At 34.9% G+C, this 18,186-nt stretch overlaps 1 protein-coding gene across 2 annotated transcripts; it reads left to right on the top strand.

Moving 5' to 3' along the window:
- The first annotated feature begins 1,573 nt into the window (after positions 1-1,573).
- On the top strand, positions 1,574-14,425 carry LOC126973410 (tetratricopeptide repeat protein 1-like). Of its 2 annotated transcripts, none has more exons than XM_050820673.1 (4): positions 1,574-1,945; positions 10,886-11,101; positions 12,658-12,814; positions 14,131-14,425. In XM_050820673.1, exons 1-4 carry the CDS (start codon positions 1,786-1,788, stop codon positions 14,408-14,410), a joined length of 813 nt encoding a protein of 270 aa, XP_050676630.1. In that variant the 5' UTR covers positions 1,574-1,785; the 3' UTR covers positions 14,411-14,425. The 2 variants fall into 2 exon arrangements, with proteins under 2 accessions (XP_050676630.1, XP_050676629.1); XM_050820672.1 differs by having other exon boundaries at positions 1,579-1,945; positions 10,874-11,101.
- Positions 14,426-18,186: the final 3,761 nt, after the last annotated feature.

Genomic DNA, 18,186 nt, shown 5'->3' with positions numbered 1-18,186 from the left:
GTTTTCATATCAACAGAGCGACTACGACCAAAGGGACCAATTGTCTCCATTTAGGCGATTCAATTTCGGCGCGCTAGTGTATTGCATTGTATAAATATAATATGAAACAAATACAGGATCGAATCATTATTATTTCAGACAGATGTCACACAAAACATTTTGACAATTACATCGTTCGTTTACCAAGAAGGTGCGAAGGCTAAAGGTTACTTCCTTCTTAACATCCCATCTCGTTTTTGGCTAGAGTCTAGACTAAGCCTATAAGAGTGCTCAGCCTATAAGAGGGCTTGAATAGAAGCTTAGTTAGGAAGTCGGCGAGCTATCTCGCTGCATCTACTTTAAGGACCTTAAGGCTTCCTGTGGTCACACACTCGCATACAAAGAAATGTCGTATCTGAATGTGCTTCGTCCTCTGGTGCCTTTCATGTGGTGGGTCATGAGCTAAACATATCGCAGGCTCACTGTCTAGATGAAGCGCTGCATGAACATCCCAGTCACGATAAACTTCAGAATTATCTTTAGCCATACGATATCTCAGGTCGTTTCGCTAGCTGCCACTATCTCCTCGGATCTGTAGTTTGCCGCTCACTTTGCCAGGCGATTGCTCCTTTTGAATTTATACAGACCATTTCAGAAGTAGATTTCCCTGTGGTAAGATCTCCTCTGTGGTCTGCATCACTATAGCTTTTGATGCATCTATATATTTGTTGCAGTGAAATATCGGTATGTCATACCATAATTAATGGTCCCTTTTATGTAACGAAAGATCTTCTTCACTCTCACTACATCTTCGGGATTACTATTGTCTAATTTTCTTGAGAAACACTAAGCTACGTCTGGTCTTGTCCCAACAGATAAATAAGAAAGTGCCCCAACTGCTTCTCTATAAGGGAATGGAGCTGCTTCTTTCTAATTCTTTTGTAAAGTAGCGTCTTTGATTTCTATCGGTGTCACAGCAGATTTACAGTTCTGCTTGTTAAACCTCTCTAGCGTCTCGCTTCGCATAGCTCTTTTGTTAAATTTTATTGATCCATCATGTTTTCTTTAAATTTCTATCCGAATAATATGAGCCAGATTTTGTCGTTATCTTAAATCGCTGTTTAAATTGACATAAAAAACTCTCAGCCTCTTTCTGGGTCGCTGAGGCGATCATCCCATCGTCTATGTACAACGCCAGGATCAGTTTCACATCTATGGAGCTTTTTGATACCAAATTTTGCTCTTATGAGTTAACATGGAACAGAAAAACTAGGGAGTTAGGATCAAGGTTATAAATACCGCGAAAAACGTCAATCGGCGGATGTCCGGAATGTGCGAGCCAAAAACTACTTAAAGTGAAAAAAAAACGAGTGAGAAATCTATGTTTTGACATAATTTAAAATTTTCCAAAGAATATTATTATATCAATATTTATTAATAATAGGTAAATCATATATTTTAATTTTGTAAAGTAAAAAGCTAAGATCATGGAACAGAAAAACTAGGTAGTTAGGACCAAGGTTATAAATACCGCGATAAACGTCAATCGGCGGATGTCCGGAATGTGCGAGCCAAAAACTACTTACAGTGAAAAAAAAAACGATTGAGAAATCTATGTTTTGACATAATTTAAAATTTTCCAAAGAATATTATTATATCAATATTTATTAATAATAGGTAAATTATATATTTTAATTTTGTAAAGTAAAAAGCAGAGATCGATTTATCATCCTTTCCACATATCCTATGGTACCGTCTACATCTCGTATTTTACGCATATTCATTTAATTTAAATAAGCAACGAATATGTCGGAAAGGCTGAAGAATACGAACATTTCAAATGAGGAGGTGATCGATGACCTCACTAAAGACTTGCAGTTTGCTTTAAAAACCGAAGACAAGGATAATGTTATTGAACCAGACAACAAAGCGAACACCTCACACTCTTCGGATAATACTTTTCAAGGTAGGCACTGTACCATAGTATGAGAACCACACAACTTTAGTAGTAATATTTGTTGCATTATAAATCACAATAGATAATGTTAATTATCTATAACCGCTGTTCTTAACTTATGACTTAAGTAAAGCACAAAATTAGTTTTAGTATAAGTCTATTCTAAGTAAAATTTATGTTTACAATCTTCAAAGTCAGCTTAACATAAGGATTTTTATACATTGATTGCATTTCTGTGTAAGCTTCCAGCACTCCAGATATTGAGGGTCTTGTGCAGCAGAGGTGTGTAATAGAGTTGAGACGTACTAGGCAAAATGCAATACTAGGTATGACGGTGACTGTGACTCAAAAGTAACAGCGACAAATACCTGTTACAAAATACTAGCTGTTATTTTAATACTATCTGTGATAATATTATACTAGCTACTGTAGTGAGGCGTATATTTTTCGTTGTTTGGTGTTACTTGTTAGCGCCATCTATATGTATTACATAGTACTTTCTCTTGTGGTAACTTCAAATTTTAAAAGTTCTGTTTAGGTAAAGCTGTACATACCTATTAATTATTCTTATAGTTTTGATGTAATAAAAATAATCATTATAATTTCGTATTCATTATGTTTCAATACTACCTATGCTTAAATAGTGATCCTTACCTAGTACACAATAAAAATGTGCCCTTATCATACCAATAATTCAACAATAAAGTAGAAATAAACATCATAAAAATATATTATTCAGTAGGTACTATCAATTACCAATATAGGTTTTTTCTTTCGAAGAGGTGAGCCGTATTTTCCTGCTCGTAGGCATAATATAACTGTGAATAAATATGATTACGAAAAATGATATCAGGGACAGGGTCTTCCATTAGAAATTTACTATATATATTATAGCATGTAGTTTTAATAATTTTGTTTTCAAAAACAACAAAAATGAATGGTTATATTATATCCAAACATATTGTATAGAACTAGAGCAATTTATTATTGTAAGTGTATACCGCCCCCCCACTGCATCATATGAACAATTCCAACATAGAATGGAGGAGGTACTATCAAAATTTAGCAAAACTAGCAAGTCAATTATAGTGTGTGGAGATTTTAATATAAACTTGCTTGAACCTTCGGCCAATTGTACAAGCCTTAAAAATTTATTTCAAAGTTTTAATTTGTTCAATGTATTTTGGGAACCTACTAGAATCACTTCTACAACAGCAACCTGTTTAGATAATATTTTTACAGATGTTACTATTACTAGTAAACTCATAATTAATAATCTTCAGTCCGACCATAGTGGGCAACTTATAAAAGTAAATGCAAGATTGGACAATGTCAGACCAAAAAAGGTGACGATTATACCAGTTACGGGTCTTGAGAGGTTTCGAAATAATTTGGTAAATACAATACCATTTTTACACTGTGGCGAAACTGCTAATTTTCACTACAACTTAGTCTTCAATTCCTTCTGTGAGGAATTTGACAGGATTTTTACTCCAGTAACGGTGACAGTAAACAACAAACATTGTTTTAATGATTGGGCAACAATGGGCATCCACAAAAGTCGTAAACGCTTATATGACCTTTATTATGAGAAACATTACAATAATAGTGAAGAATTTAAAATATATGTAAAAAAATACTCCAAGCTCTTTAAAATAGTTTGTCATGAAGCAAAAACACATTTCATTGCAGATAAAATTAAAAACAGTAATAATAAAGTAAAAGCGACTTGGAGTGTAATTAACAATGAAACCTCTATCTGTTTAAATATTAATAATCGCGTTATAAATTCGGAAATAGAAATTGCAAATGAATTTGATAAATACTTCTCCGAAATCCCGATTGTCACGACCAAATACCTTAACTCTTCGCCAAAAGCAGCATATGATATGCTTAAATTACACGTACCAGTATCTTCTACTGACTTGAAATTTAAGTATGTTACAGGTAGCAATATAATAAAAATCTTCAAATTAATTAACCTAAAAAATACAAAAGACCTATGGGGCCATTCGACTAATATTGTTAAATACATACTTGACATTATAGCACCTGAATTAGCAATAATATTTAATGAATACATAGATGAGGGTGTGTTCCCTGACCTCATGAAATACAGCAAAGTTATACCTTTGTTTAAATCGGGCAGTTCTTTTGACCCTGCTAATTTCAGACCTATTTCAGTGCTGCCTGGTTTTAGTAAAATTTTTGAAAAACTTTTCCTTCAACAGCTACAAATGCATTTTTGTAAATTAATGAACAAAAATCAGTTTGGTTTCACTAGGGGCTTAGTTAATTATTAATGCGGGTACTAGACTGATTGAGCACATCTTTGACGCCTGGGAAGAGTCACAGGATGCATTGGGCATTTTTTGTGATTTGTCAAAAGCATTTGACTGCGGCCACCATGAAACTTTACTCCCAAAACTAAAGCATTATGGAGTGAAAAATAGAGCCCTAAATCTGTTAAAATTATATTTAAGCGAAAGAGTTCAGATAGTCGATGTAAATGGCAAACGGTCTTCGGGTAAACCTGTGGGAATAGGTGTTCCACAGGGTTCTATTCTCGGTCCTTTCTTGTTTCTTATATATATTAACGATCTACCGTTTGTGGTAGATGATAGCCATGAGATTGTATTGTTTGCTGATGATACTTCACTTATTTTTAAAGTGAAGCGACGTGCGGATATTGATGACGAGGTAAGCAATGCACTCTCAAAGATAGTGCGTTGGTTTGAGACGAATAATCTGCACTTAAACAGTAAAAAAACAAAGTGTTTACGGTTCATTACACCAAACACAGCGGAGGTACAAACCAACGTACTTATAAATGACCAGAGATTGGAACTTGTGGACACTACGGTCTTCTTGGGTATCACGTTAGATAAAAAGCTTCAGTGGGGTCCACATATTACCCATCTAGCAGATAGACTCAGCTCTGCGGCATATGCAGTTAGAAAGATGGAAGATACACGAATGTTGCGACCGCTATATTAGTGTACTTTAGTTATTTTCACAGCATCATGACATACGGTATATTACTACGGGGTCATGCTGCTGACATTGATATAGTGTTTGCACTGCAAAAGAGAGCTGTTCGTGCTATATATCAGCTTGGTTATAGACAGTCTCTCAAAGAAAAATTTAAAGAAATAAATATTATGACTGTTTATTGTCAGTACATTTATGAAAATTTAATATATGTTCACAAAAATCGTCACCTTTTTGCTCTTAATAGTGATTTTCATTATTATAACACTAGAAATAAGGGATTGCTTGTAACTAATTCTAGTAGGCTTCATAAGATACATAATAGCTTTAAGGGTAAATGTATACACTTCTACAATAAAGTCCCAGCCACTGTTCAGGCATTATCTATAAATAAATTTAAATGTTTTATAAAAAAATGGCTCTGTCGTTAATCCTATTACTCCACTGCTGAATATCTAAATGATCGGACAGCCTGGGACTAGATTGTGATTATTTTATAGTGACTGTACAATATTGTATATTTTTATTGAAAAGAGCGCAAAAAAAGAATGCTGGGAGAGTTTCTTACGCCGCTTCTTCTCTCTCAGAGCGCCATTTGTTTCCGAAGCGGTAGTAGTATCTAGTAGTAAAAAAAATGACATCAAAAAGAATTCGAAAGGAATCAATTTTGAGAAAATAAATGCCTTTTTATGCCAAACAAATCTACTAGAAGTGACATCTCTGTGTTAAACATGTTGCCTCACAGACTAACTTATAGGTCATCAAGTAGTCATTTAGTATTAAATAGAATTTCAGAAATGAATCAACACAAAAATATGATGAATGTCAGAATATCTAACTGTGGAAGTCCTTCCACTGTTCGTTAGTCTCGCTAAAACTCGAGAACAGCTGGACGGATTTGGCTAATTTTGGTTTTGAACAATGATTTTGTTTTTCCTTTGATGTGTCCCCCGTCATCCGATATTTGTTTTGTATGGACATATTTTCTGTGAGAGAATTTAATGACAGTTCTGCTGTGAAACAATTTCATTACAACAACAGGTAGCATATTTTACGAAATAATTCTTGATGTTATGATATATTATTATATCATGACAAATTAATAAAAAACATTATTTTATTTATTATATACAGAACAATGTCTGTCGGGTCAACTGGTATAAAATATATTTCACTATGAGATTCATAACTTATTTTACACACTGGGGGTGAGACGTATTTATCGTCACAGGTATTTGTAGCAGGTATTAAAATATCACCGATTGTCACTGTGACAGGATATCAAAAATAACAGTGACAAGTATTAGGAGTATTTTGTAACAACTAGTATTTTGTAACAACTAGTATTTTAGTAACAACTGTTATTTGAGTAACACCTGTTACTGAACAAGTATTTGATAACAACTAGTATTTTAGTAACAACTGTTACTGAACAAGTATTTAATAACAGCTAGTATTTTAGTAGCAACTGATAGTTGAGTAATACCTGTTATTGAACAAATAATTAGGAGTATTTAGTAGGTATTTTTTTAACAGTATTTTGATACAGCTATAATTGTGTGATTTGTAGGTCTGTTATATTATTTTTAATTCAATAGGTAATAAAAAAGTTATGGTTCAACTATTCTTTTAAAATATATGGGATAAGAAAAACCCTGTTTACTTTTATTGCTTACTGAATATTTTTCTTTTAGAAACATTTGTAAATAATAGATACATCACTTTCGTACATTTATTTAACATACTATATATATATATATAGGCTAAGTTTTACTTTACTGAGGGATGTTCAAGTGTATGTGTTAAGAGCTATTCAAAAATATGTGTGATACATCACACAACAGATAAATCACAGAATAGATATCTATCTATTCTGTGTTTGATTGGTCATTCGGTGTTTTGTTGGTTATTTTATTTTTATTTTTTATGAAGCTCTAGATTGTGTACAAAGTAAAACATGGTCAGGAAGTTTTGCCACTGTACCATAAAAAAGACTCCTTGATCCAATCAGTATTGGGGTAATACAAGCATCTATTCTTATTTTATACTAGGTGACCCAGCAAACATTGTATTGCCGTCATAGTTAAAAATTGTAGTAAATTAGTTAAGTAACAAAGTTAAATAACTAGGTAGCTAAAATTAAGTTTGTTTTTTACCTCCTGAGAAAGTTATAAAGATAAAAAGATTCTAATTAGTTATTAATTTTAAACTATTTTTCAATTTGATAACTGAATGACAGGGGACACTTTAAAGAAAAAACAAAATTATTGTTTTTATTTAATTCAAAATATTTTCATATTTATTCACCTTTTAAACCTTCTCTGGACTTCCACAAATAATTCAAGACCAAAATTAGCCAAATCGGTCCAGTTGTTATCGAGTTTTAGCGAGACTAATGAACAGCAATTCATTTTTATACATATAGATTAATGACCCGTAATAAATTGTTGATTAATTGAATAAGGTGTTAATTTGCGAAAATCCATAATAATCACATTTTTTAGTGTAAATTCCACTAATAATTATGTTCAATTAATTCGACATTTGAACTCTACACAACACATCCTCAGGTGATGTTGACTCGCCAAACTGTAGCACATTCAATTTAGTCACATGCTAGAATAAAACAATATAAAATAGTGGCAAGTAAACATCTCCTGAGGATGCCTTGTGTAGAGGTGAATTATTAGCAGAATTTACACTTAAGAAAACTCAAAAAATTTAGTTGAGGCACTATTTTTTGCAGATGACACTTCATTCATATTCAAAGAGAAAAGATACTAGTTTAGTGCAAATATTTTTTTAGTAGCAAGAAAACTAAACACCAGATACTTTATAATAATAATATTGACAATATACACCAAGAAACAACTAGGCATGATTTCCAAACAAATATGTAATTAAATAAATGAGTTTTTTAATAATATTATAACAAACGTAGATAACCATCATATAATTAATATTTACACCTACTGGTATTAAAATCTAGCAGCTCTAGCTAAGTGGGCAGGGTCTGTAACCACTGGGTTATACTACTTTGGAACTCTAATTTGACTATCTCTCAAATAGTATAAAAGAGTGTGGCAAGCTCTGTTTTCAGGTGGCATTTATCCCACCATGTTTCGAATGTGAACCCCTGAGTTGACACCGGTGCTAACATATTTATTCCAGCACTCATATTCAAAAGGCTTACCTCCCTACTCTTCAAAATTATGGAAGGCATACTTAATAATTAACCGCCTCTTCATATACATAGAGTTGCACCAGTTGCTCAACAACAATGATGGGAGATCTTCTGATAGGCCTAACGTAGATGGGTAGCGGTTATTGAAAGCAAGAGAGAGGGCCTGGCAGTTAGTCTATATAATATAGCAAAGGCCTTGGAGTGGTTATGGCACAAGCACTTCACTTCACATCTCAAAACTTCTATAATTTGGGCTCTCCGAGAGTGTATGCAAGTGCCCCACCAGCTTCCTCACCGGGTGCAGCATACAGGTCTTACTAGATGCTTATTGCTCAAACAAAACCGGTGAACGCTGGACTTCCCTGATGCTGTTTCAATGATTCCTATCGAAGATATGTTGTAAGTCTCCAACATGCATGATGATTGCTATGCGGATGACAGTACTGGAGATGCCGTATACACGGGCCATACACCTCTTTCTCTCTTTCGAGAAATCATCGACCAGTGCCGGAAAATACTTGAGTCCTCTTTTGGGATTGTTGCGAACTGGAGTAAAATGAAACTTGTACAATTTAACCCCTAGAAGGCTCAAGTTTGCGCGTTTACTACTAAAAACCCAATGTGTCGAATCACCGCTCTTCGATAACACTTCTTTTAATTTTCGCTTTGTATCGGAATACTGGGTTTCAAATCTCGAGCGATTGACAAGTCCGCGGTCATCTGGAAAGCAAAGCCAAATTATCGTCGGAGAAGCTGGGCATCATAAATAGAGCACGGCAATACTTCAAGCCGGCCAACATTCTTACGCTCTATAAAGAGCAGGTCCGGCCGCGTGCTTAGTATTTCTGTCATCTCTGGGCTGGATAATGGAGTGTATACTGTGGTGTGCCATCCCCAGTATCAGCTGAACCCATTTGACCGCGTGCAACGCAGAGCTACTAGAATTTTCGGGAAGTAGTGCTCTGTGAAAGTGTATAAGATATGATTAAAATGAATAGAAACTCATTGGGAACATCAACTCACAAAGAAGAGTCGTGCTAGGTGTGTTAATTGTTTGTAATATAATATTTAAAATTCTCGTGTCCCGGTGTTTGGGTGCAAGATCGAATACAATTATTGTAGTACGATAAATTTGACTGAGAATGGGTCGTCATCTTATACCCCAAAAATTTAATTATAACATTATTTTTATTACTTCATATGGTAATAAAACGTTTGCTGGGTCAGCTAGTAATAAAATAAAAATTAAGCCAGAAACAAAGAAAAGAAAAGATTTTATTAATATTGAATATTCCATCTCCTTATTGAAATTGCCAGTAACTTTAAGTCTATGAATCTCAAGAGCCTGGCATTCATTGACGAATTGCATTCCATTCTTCTTCAATTACGATCTACATCTCTGGAACTGGCCTTGACGGAGGAGCTTCATGTTTCAGCTTACCCCATTATGTTCTAACGGATACAAGTCGAGTAACTACTGGGTCACCACATAAGCATATCATGCATCAACTGCATATCCTGCCAGATATATACTGCGTAACTGGTCTTCGGCAATTTCAGTAATTTAGCAATGTTCAATGAAACAAACTTTGTATGTGCGGTTAAGGAGATACAACACTGAAATTAACTCGCTGACGCTGATCACTTCCATGAACTTACTCGACGACTTAGACTCACCAGGGTCTCAAAAGTGAAGAGTTCCCCACTGTTCCAGCCATCAATCGTTTCCAACAAATTTAAGTCGTGTGCGACGGTAATGCGGTAGACCACTACAGAGGTCCACCTCTTTCAGACCCTTTTTGTCTTAGGTTCCGTTCAGTAAGTCCCCTTCTGACGGTATTCGTCCTTATGACCACTTGACGCTCGTCACGCTGAATGTTGGACTTTCGCATAACAGTAAGATAGGTATAACGCTCATCTCCTGGTGATGTAGCCGTGTATCTGCATGTACCTGGATGGCGATTGAGTGCTCCAATCTCTAGGTATCTTGTCTAAACTCGTTGCATCGTAATTTTGCTAATTTAGAGTCTACGTACGACTTTAGGTTGCAACGCCTGCTTATGTAGTCCTACAGCTTACTGCTTTCTCAGGTGTCGTATCCATTACTAAAGTCGCGAGAAATACTCTCGTGTGAGTAAACGATAGACAAAACCTAAACAAATAATTAGGAATGTCCGACCACATTTATTGTAGAAAAAATGTGGTCGGACATTCAAAGTCAAAACAAAACAAATCGTTAGAATTGTGATTGTTGCTTGATTACATTGTGACTTGACAGTACTTTAAAGTACATTTGTATTGATTTATTAATAAGCATGCAACACTTTCTGTAAGTGTAATTTAGATAGTTACGTTTTATAATTTGAGAGGATTGAATCAGAGTTTGAGAATCAGATTTAGAGTCAGATAAAAAAAAAACTGCACTCAATGTTGAAGGGGAGCTCAAACCTGTGAAATCGGCTATATTTCATGACATGACTGTTAGTCAATGTTTTTTCAAGCAATTTTCCTTACTAAGGGGATTAAATACCTACTACCTACGTGTTTCTGGAGATAACGCCTCTATTTTAGCCCAACCTCTATAATTATTGGTAACTTGGTATTTTGGTAGATTCTAACTTACAATAAGTGATTTAAAATCACAACTTTGAATGAAAACATTGATATAAACATGTCAAATCATACTTTCTGTAAACCCCTTCCTAAATAGGGATTCGTAGTATTTGCTTCTCATTATAATAATATGATTATTTAAACTTCAGACATTCCTGTAGAAGATGATCAGGAGACAACAGAGAAACATGATGATGAGGAAAAATATGAGAGTGATACAGATTCAATAGACGAAGTATCATTGAAAGATGCCGAGTTAGATTTAACAGATGACGAAAAGGAAGAAAGGAGAACAATAGCTGAGGGGTTAAAAGTTGCCGGGAATGATGCGTTTAAAGTTTCAGAATATGAGAGGAGTATAGAGAAATATACAGAGGGTATGGACCAATTTATTTAAGTAGATTTAGATATTTTGTGTAGTACTAAAGAATATTTTTGCATTCTGACCAATGAACTAAAATATCGTGTATATATTTTTATGCCTATCATACTTATTATTATCCAAGAGTTGTATGTATTGTTTTTTGTGTTAAGTTACCGTAAACGCAGACGAAGTCACAGGCGGAAGCTAATCAGTATGTGAGTTCGCTCCTCTGAAGAAAATGCCATCTCCAGTCTTTACTTGTTTCTGGTACTCGCAATTCGCACTGTTTGTTATCCACCCATCAGTGATCTACTAAATAATCGAATTGAATTTGTGTGAGGTTGTACGTATAATTCTTTTTATTATTGGAAAATTTCATGTTTCATTCATTTATTGTGTGCAATCCACTGACCTCTACTAATATACCACTGGACTTGCGGCTGTCAAAGTGCCTGTGTGATATTCGCCATTTTGGCGCTGTTGGGCATGTAGCGAGAGTCTGCGGTACTAAAACTAGTGATGACAATTTCAGCAAACATCGATAGATGGTGGGAAAGTATTTTCAAAAAAAAAATGTGTACTTTATTACATTGATTCTTGAAGTATAAATCACATGGAAAACGAACGAAATTAATTCAAAATGCAAAAATACTTCAGAGTATTGTACGTTCCTTCGCAGCCATTTGTATTATACGTCAAAATTAGTTCTCTGGACGCTCGCTAGTGGCACTTCAAATAGGCACAAAAATTGGCTGTCAAATATATGGAATAGCCTGTCCAGTGGTATTTAAATAGGTCAGTGATGCAATCATACAATTTACAATTTTATTAATAAATTGCAAGACAAATTTGCCTTCGCGCCCCCTGCCCGTTGTTGGACCTGCGCACCCTCGTACACCCTTCCCGCCTCTGATAGGATTCCTATATTCTTAGAATTTTATTACCTTACGTACGTAATTTTTATGTTTTTCTACTCCTCTACTTTCATCTGTTATTTATTCAGCCACAAACACTGATATAAGTCTACTAAGCTAGAGGTCCCGGGTTCGCATCCCGGTAGATGCAAGCATTTAATGATGAATATGGATGTTTGTTTCCGAGTCATGGACGTTTAAATGTATTTATGTATGTTTATATGTATTTGTGTCTGTTTAAGTAAGTATATTATATTAAATATATCGTTGCCTTGCAACCCATAACACAGGCTATATATGCTTAATTTGAGGCAAGATAATTAGTGGAAAAAGTGTGTCAATATTATTATTATTATAAGTACATACTTTATTGAGTCTTTAAAAAAGTCTATACTCTATGGCCTAAAAATGTTTTTTTGGTGGCACAGACAACTTAATCTAGGTTCGGTATGGTACATTACATTAAACTAAACATTATAATGTCAACTTTAGAAACAAAACTTGTTAATATCATTGATGCTGCAATGTATAGTATAGTATTTCCCGCGTTGGCTGTACGGGATCGCATATCGTCTATATAAACAACCCAGTAGTGAGGGATGTAACTTGAGTAACAAATTATTATTTATCAATTAACTGTATTTTTTCTTTGTAGGTTTAAAAATATGTCCGTTACAATTCACCCAACAGAGATCCGTTTTATATTGCAACAGAAGTGCCGCTAAGATAAAGCTGGCGAAACATAAGTCCGCCATCAGAGATTGTAACAAGGCAATTGAGCTAGATGACAAATATATTAAAGCATATTTAAGGTGGGTATTTATAAAATTACTTTTCATTAGAAAAATATAACACCCATTTTAAAAATAAGTTCTTATTCAGTATTTGGAAATTTATGAAGTCAGTAAAAAGCGAGAAATTGAATATATTTTTGTCGCGGTACATGATTTTTTGATTCTCAATTAGTAAATGCAAGCTTTGTTTAAAATACTATATTGTAATGCATAAGAAATAATATGTGGATTGCGACATTTTTTTGTTCATTGACATTAAGCTTACCCCCTTATTCATAATAGTCTGCTAACTTAAAGCATTGCTAATTCTCACTCTGTCTTCTATTGACCTAAGTCAGAATGAGAAAAAACACTCCTAAGCGGCTGTTTAATGTTAGCGGACCATTATTAGGAGGTTAGAGTATACCGTATGCTGTTTTACCATTTCCCATTACGTGAGCCTCTTGCCCTTTGTCCCTCTCTTATGTAAAAATAGTTATCACTGCATTAACAGTTATAATAGAAAAACATCTATTATTTTCGACTTCTTATGCATCGACATAATTATCACTGATTAGAAATAACTAATCGAATATATAAAATTCTCATGTCGCGGTGTTTGTAGTTAAACTCCTCCGAAACGGCTTGACCGATTCTCATGAAATTTTGTGTGCATAGTGGGTCTGAGGTCTGAGAATCGAACAACATCTATTTTTCATCCCCCTAAGTGTTATGGTTATATTCCATCCACAGATCCGCAATAGGGTTGCAAGATGGCAATCGAATACAATAATTGTAGTACGATAAATTTTATGTATCTACGATATATTTGGTATGCATACGATATATTTGGTTTGGATTTCTTATTGTGAATTGGCACTATGCCCTAATTGTCTTTTAATTTTTAAGAATAAGTGATTATTTTAATTACATAGATAACATTAAAACATACATTCAAATTAACACCTTATTTCGTGCTATTGTATACGACCATCAGAAGCGCGGACGCGAACACGAGGCAAGAACATTTTGTTTTTGCAATTAAAATGTAATTATTTAACAAAATTATTAAAAATGTCAAGTTAGTTACACAACTTAAAGGGGCACTTACCTGAAATACGACACTCCATCCTTTTTAAGTTTGAATATGCTGTTATTTGGACAGTTTTTCACTGAACACTTTGTCATTGCGTGGTGTTGTATTCAAAGCGCGGTCGAAACACAACTGAACGAAAACTTTGCCTAGGGGTAGCGGGATTGTGAGTGTGTTTATTGTACGTCAATGATTTCTTTATGTAAGTTTCTCATAGATTACTTACTAATATAGTAATCCTGTATATATTAATTATTTTCAGGAGAGCACATTCCTATGAAGCCACAGAGAAGTTAGACGAAAGCTTAGCAGATTATAAAAAGGTTTTAGAGCTAGATCCGGGCCACAGAGAAGCTAACATCGCAGTCCATAGACTACCGCCGCTGATAGAGGAGAGAAATGAGAAATTGAAAACAGAAATGTTAGGGAAATTAAAAGATTTGGGAAATATGATTTTGAAGCCTTTCGGTTTGTCCACAAATAATTTTCAACTTGAACAAGACCCAGATAGTAAAGGTTATAAAATTAATTTTAAGCAATAAAGACATATGATTTGCTCTTTGTTTTCTTATTGTCTTTGGACTTATGAATAAATTGAGAAGTTCTAGGTGATTATAGGCTTTGGGTAGTCGTATAACTTTGAATAATATTTTAGATTTTACATATACATTATTGTACTTACCGGTATGTATTTACAATTGGCTTCTTTGCACAGGATGTGGGCTAGATGATGGGTACCACAACAGTGCCTATTTCTGCCGTGAAGCAGTAATGTGTTAACATTACTGTTTCGGTCTGAAGGGTGCCATAGCTAGTGAAATTACTGGTCAAATGAGACATCATATGTGTCAAGGTGACGAACGCAATTGTGGTGCCGCTCAAAATTATTGGGTTTTTATAGAGTCCTGAGCGGCACTTCATTGTAATGGGCAGGGCGTATCAATAACCACCAGCTGAACGTCTTGATCGTCTCGTCCCCTATTTTCATAATATATATTTTTGTATAGTATATTTTGGAAGCTCCAAGCTTCATGAAGTGTTGTACCTTAAATTCTATATTCAATTACATCCGAGTTTCTGTGTATAAAATTAGTCAAATCTAATATATAAAATTCTCATGTCGCGGTGTTTGTATTTAAACTCCTTCGAAACGGCTTGACTGATTCTCATGAAATTTTGAGTGCATATTGGGTAGGTCTGAGAATCTCACAACATCTATTTTTCATCCCCCTAAATGTTAATGGTGGTCCACGCCAACTTTTTTTTTTAATATATTTGATTTTTTTTTAATTTGATTATGAGTCAGCATTAAAAAATGCATACAACCTCAAATTTTCACCCATCTACGATCAACAGTCACTTTTGTATCGCGATTCTAATATCGGCAATACAACGTTTGCTGGGTTAGCTAGTATATTATATAATCACGGCAATTGAGATGATAATATAAATTATTAGTATTAAACGGCTACATTATCTCTGAACCTCGCTGGAACGTGAAGCCCCCTCCCGCTCCCCTTTCACTCCCTCGCGCTCGTCCTGTTGCGTCTGTACGGTTTGCAATCTCATTACCGTTAGATACATGTTGTGATATTTTCGTGCTATCACTGCGTCCATTTGTTTTTGAATTTTTTATTGTTGCGTTTTGACTTTTGTTGTTAGTTCTGTAGTTTCTGTTGTTCTGTGTCGCTATAATAGTTCTGCCAGAAAATAAATCCTTTTATACATAACCCAGATTCTTTTATTGATTTTTCATCATTATAATAATAATAATTAACATCATAACACAACACCTTTACATCAATCTGTAATACAGATTAAATAAACCGTTGTTTATTTGTTGATAATAATATCCTAGTGACATAGTTTTGCACACCGTAACAAAGCGAAGAAAAGAAATAGAACAAAAAATAGAAAAGATACAAAAAGCAATGGAGAGAAGCATATTGCGGATCAGAAAACTACAAAAAGTACGTAGTGAGGACATTAGAAAGAAAACCAAGCTTACCGATGCACTAAGACACGCGCTGACATTGAAATGGCAATGGGCTGGCCACATTGCACGCTTCACAGATAGAAGGTGGACAATAGAGACCACCAAATGGAAAGGACCACCAGGTAAAAGATGCACTGGTAGACCAAAGCAGAGATGGGCAGATGACATCGTGCAGTCGGTGGGGAGAAACTGGATCGATCAGGCCAAGGATAGGGAAAAATGGAAAAAGTTGGGGGAGGCCTATACCCAAAATGGGGTCCATAACCAAAGTTATATAGAATAAATAAAATTAACACTAGATTTTAAGAACTTTATATTACTAACATTTGTTTGTATATTATGGGTTATGGAATAAATGGCTTATTATTATTATTATCATAACACAACACCTTTACATCAATCTGTAATACAAATTAAATAAACCGTTGTTAATAATAATATCCTAGTGACGCTTGTTTTTCACACCGTAACAAAGCGAAGAAAACTTTTTTGCTAATAAACACAATCAAACAAGTATAATATTAATTATTCAATTTAAGCGATTAATACTAGAAAAATACCCTTTTGGGTTTTTGGTGAAACTTTGGTAATAAAGGTTACACGTTTTTTCTATGGAAAAGAGGACACCCGCCTCCATTAACCAGAGATATCACAGGAGCGTTGCCCACCTTTAAAGGTGTACGCAATTTTTTTGAACCCATGTCACACATCCAGATGGTGGGGACGATATCCTAATTTGTAGTGTCGTAGGTGGCATTGCAAATGTAGTGCGTCAAACAATGAGCTTCAATTATATTTTCCTTTTGTACTGCCATCAATTGTTTTTAAATCCAATACTATGGAGAAGGATGCCTGTTTCCGTCGCATTAGTACCTACCTATCCTTGACTGACAGATCCTATCCGCGCATATACATGACTAGCTGACCCGGCAAACGTTGTTTTGCCATATAAAGTATAATTCACGCGATAGTTTTATAAGTAATAAAATTGTCATTTTGTTCTATTGTCAATAGTTTTTGCAGCGCACGCAAAAATAGGTTTTCGATTTTACACCTTGTGTTACAAAATTGCAATTTTATTACGGATCCCTAATTTTGAAAAAAAAACATAGCCTATAGCCTTCCTCGATAAATGGACTACCCAACACTGAAAGATTCATTCAATTCGGACCAGTAGTACCAGAGATTAGTGCGTTCAAACAAACAAACAAACACTGCAGCTTTATAATATTAGTATAGATATATTGCAGGTATATAGATAATGATGCGCCATCCTGTTTACCGAATTTTCATGATCTCACTTTGTTTCCTGTGGCTCTAACTCGATCATAGATTTCATGTGGTTTGTTACGCAAGTCTGCAGCATATTCTGTGATATATTTCGGCGACTGACGGTCTACCATTAACAACATCCGCCGGTACTCTGAAGTGCCTGTCGAATATGTTCAGAGCAGATGGTGTTTGGTCATAGCAAGGTTTGGTGGGTAGTTTTAAATTCATCCTTCTGACTACCCTCATCCTTTTTTACTAGTAAAGGCGACCGAGGCCCCACCCATAGTACTTAGTCTAAGTTAGACCGTGATTCGAGAAGCTTGTTAACCAGACATTCTGGATATCCGCGCCAAGACTTTGTGTTACTCCTGTCCGTGACAATTGTGTGCCGTGCACCTCCGAGGAAAGCAGAGCAATTAAGCGGGAGTTCAAGTGGATGAAAAATTCTATTTTACCAGTGCCTAGTATTTACCGACAGGTTCTCACTCGAATCACCATTTTTTTATTATTAACTATCTAGTTATACAGTCCATTCAAATTATCGTATAGGTGTTGCATTGGAACTTTCATGAACTGCAGAACGATATGAGAGTTAAAATAGGAGTATTAAGGTATAGGGGTATTTATTGTCCCAATCTTTTTGATGACTATCCACGAGATTTGCCAAGTGTCTTTATAAAGTTGGATTGAATTAAATTATTCCACCATACCGTCTGACTGTGGGTTAAAATGTTTACTTCGCGTCGTAAGGATTCCCATTAATCGGGACATTTCTTGAAATAGTAGTGACTCAAAATTTCTTCCTTGATCACTGTGTATCTCTAAAGTTACCCCTAGAAAATACTTCATTTACAAGTACCTCAGCTACTGTAACTGCCTCCTGATTGGAAATACCTCTGGCCATTTTGTGAAATAGACCATTACTAGCATCATGGATGTTATATTGCTGCTTGGGCATATTCAAATGGCTACAGATTCTATTTTAAAACCAATCCGCAGAATATCGTGTTTCTTGGTGATCAATTCAGCCGTAGTGCGGCCTAATCTTAG

This window comes from Leptidea sinapis, chromosome 29, assembly GCF_905404315.1.
Source record: "Leptidea sinapis chromosome 29, ilLepSina1.1, whole genome shotgun sequence".
Lineage (NCBI taxonomy): Eukaryota > Metazoa > Arthropoda > Insecta > Lepidoptera > Pieridae > Leptidea > Leptidea sinapis.
This window is presented reverse-complemented; position numbering and strand designations above follow the sequence as displayed.

Excerpts from the sequence above, each read along its gene's own strand:
- LOC126973410 (XM_050820672.1), top strand. The coding sequence starts at position 1,786 with ATGTCGGAAAGGCTGAAGAATACGAACATTTCAAATGAGGAGGTGATC. Across the intron at positions 11,102-12,657 it reads TATAGAGAAATATACAGAGG|GTTTAAAAATATGTCCGTTA; the intron begins GTATGGACCAAT and ends TTTTCTTTGTAG. Across the intron at positions 12,815-14,130 it reads TATATTAAAGCATATTTAAG|GAGAGCACATTCCTATGAAG; the intron begins GTGGGTATTTAT and ends AATTATTTTCAG.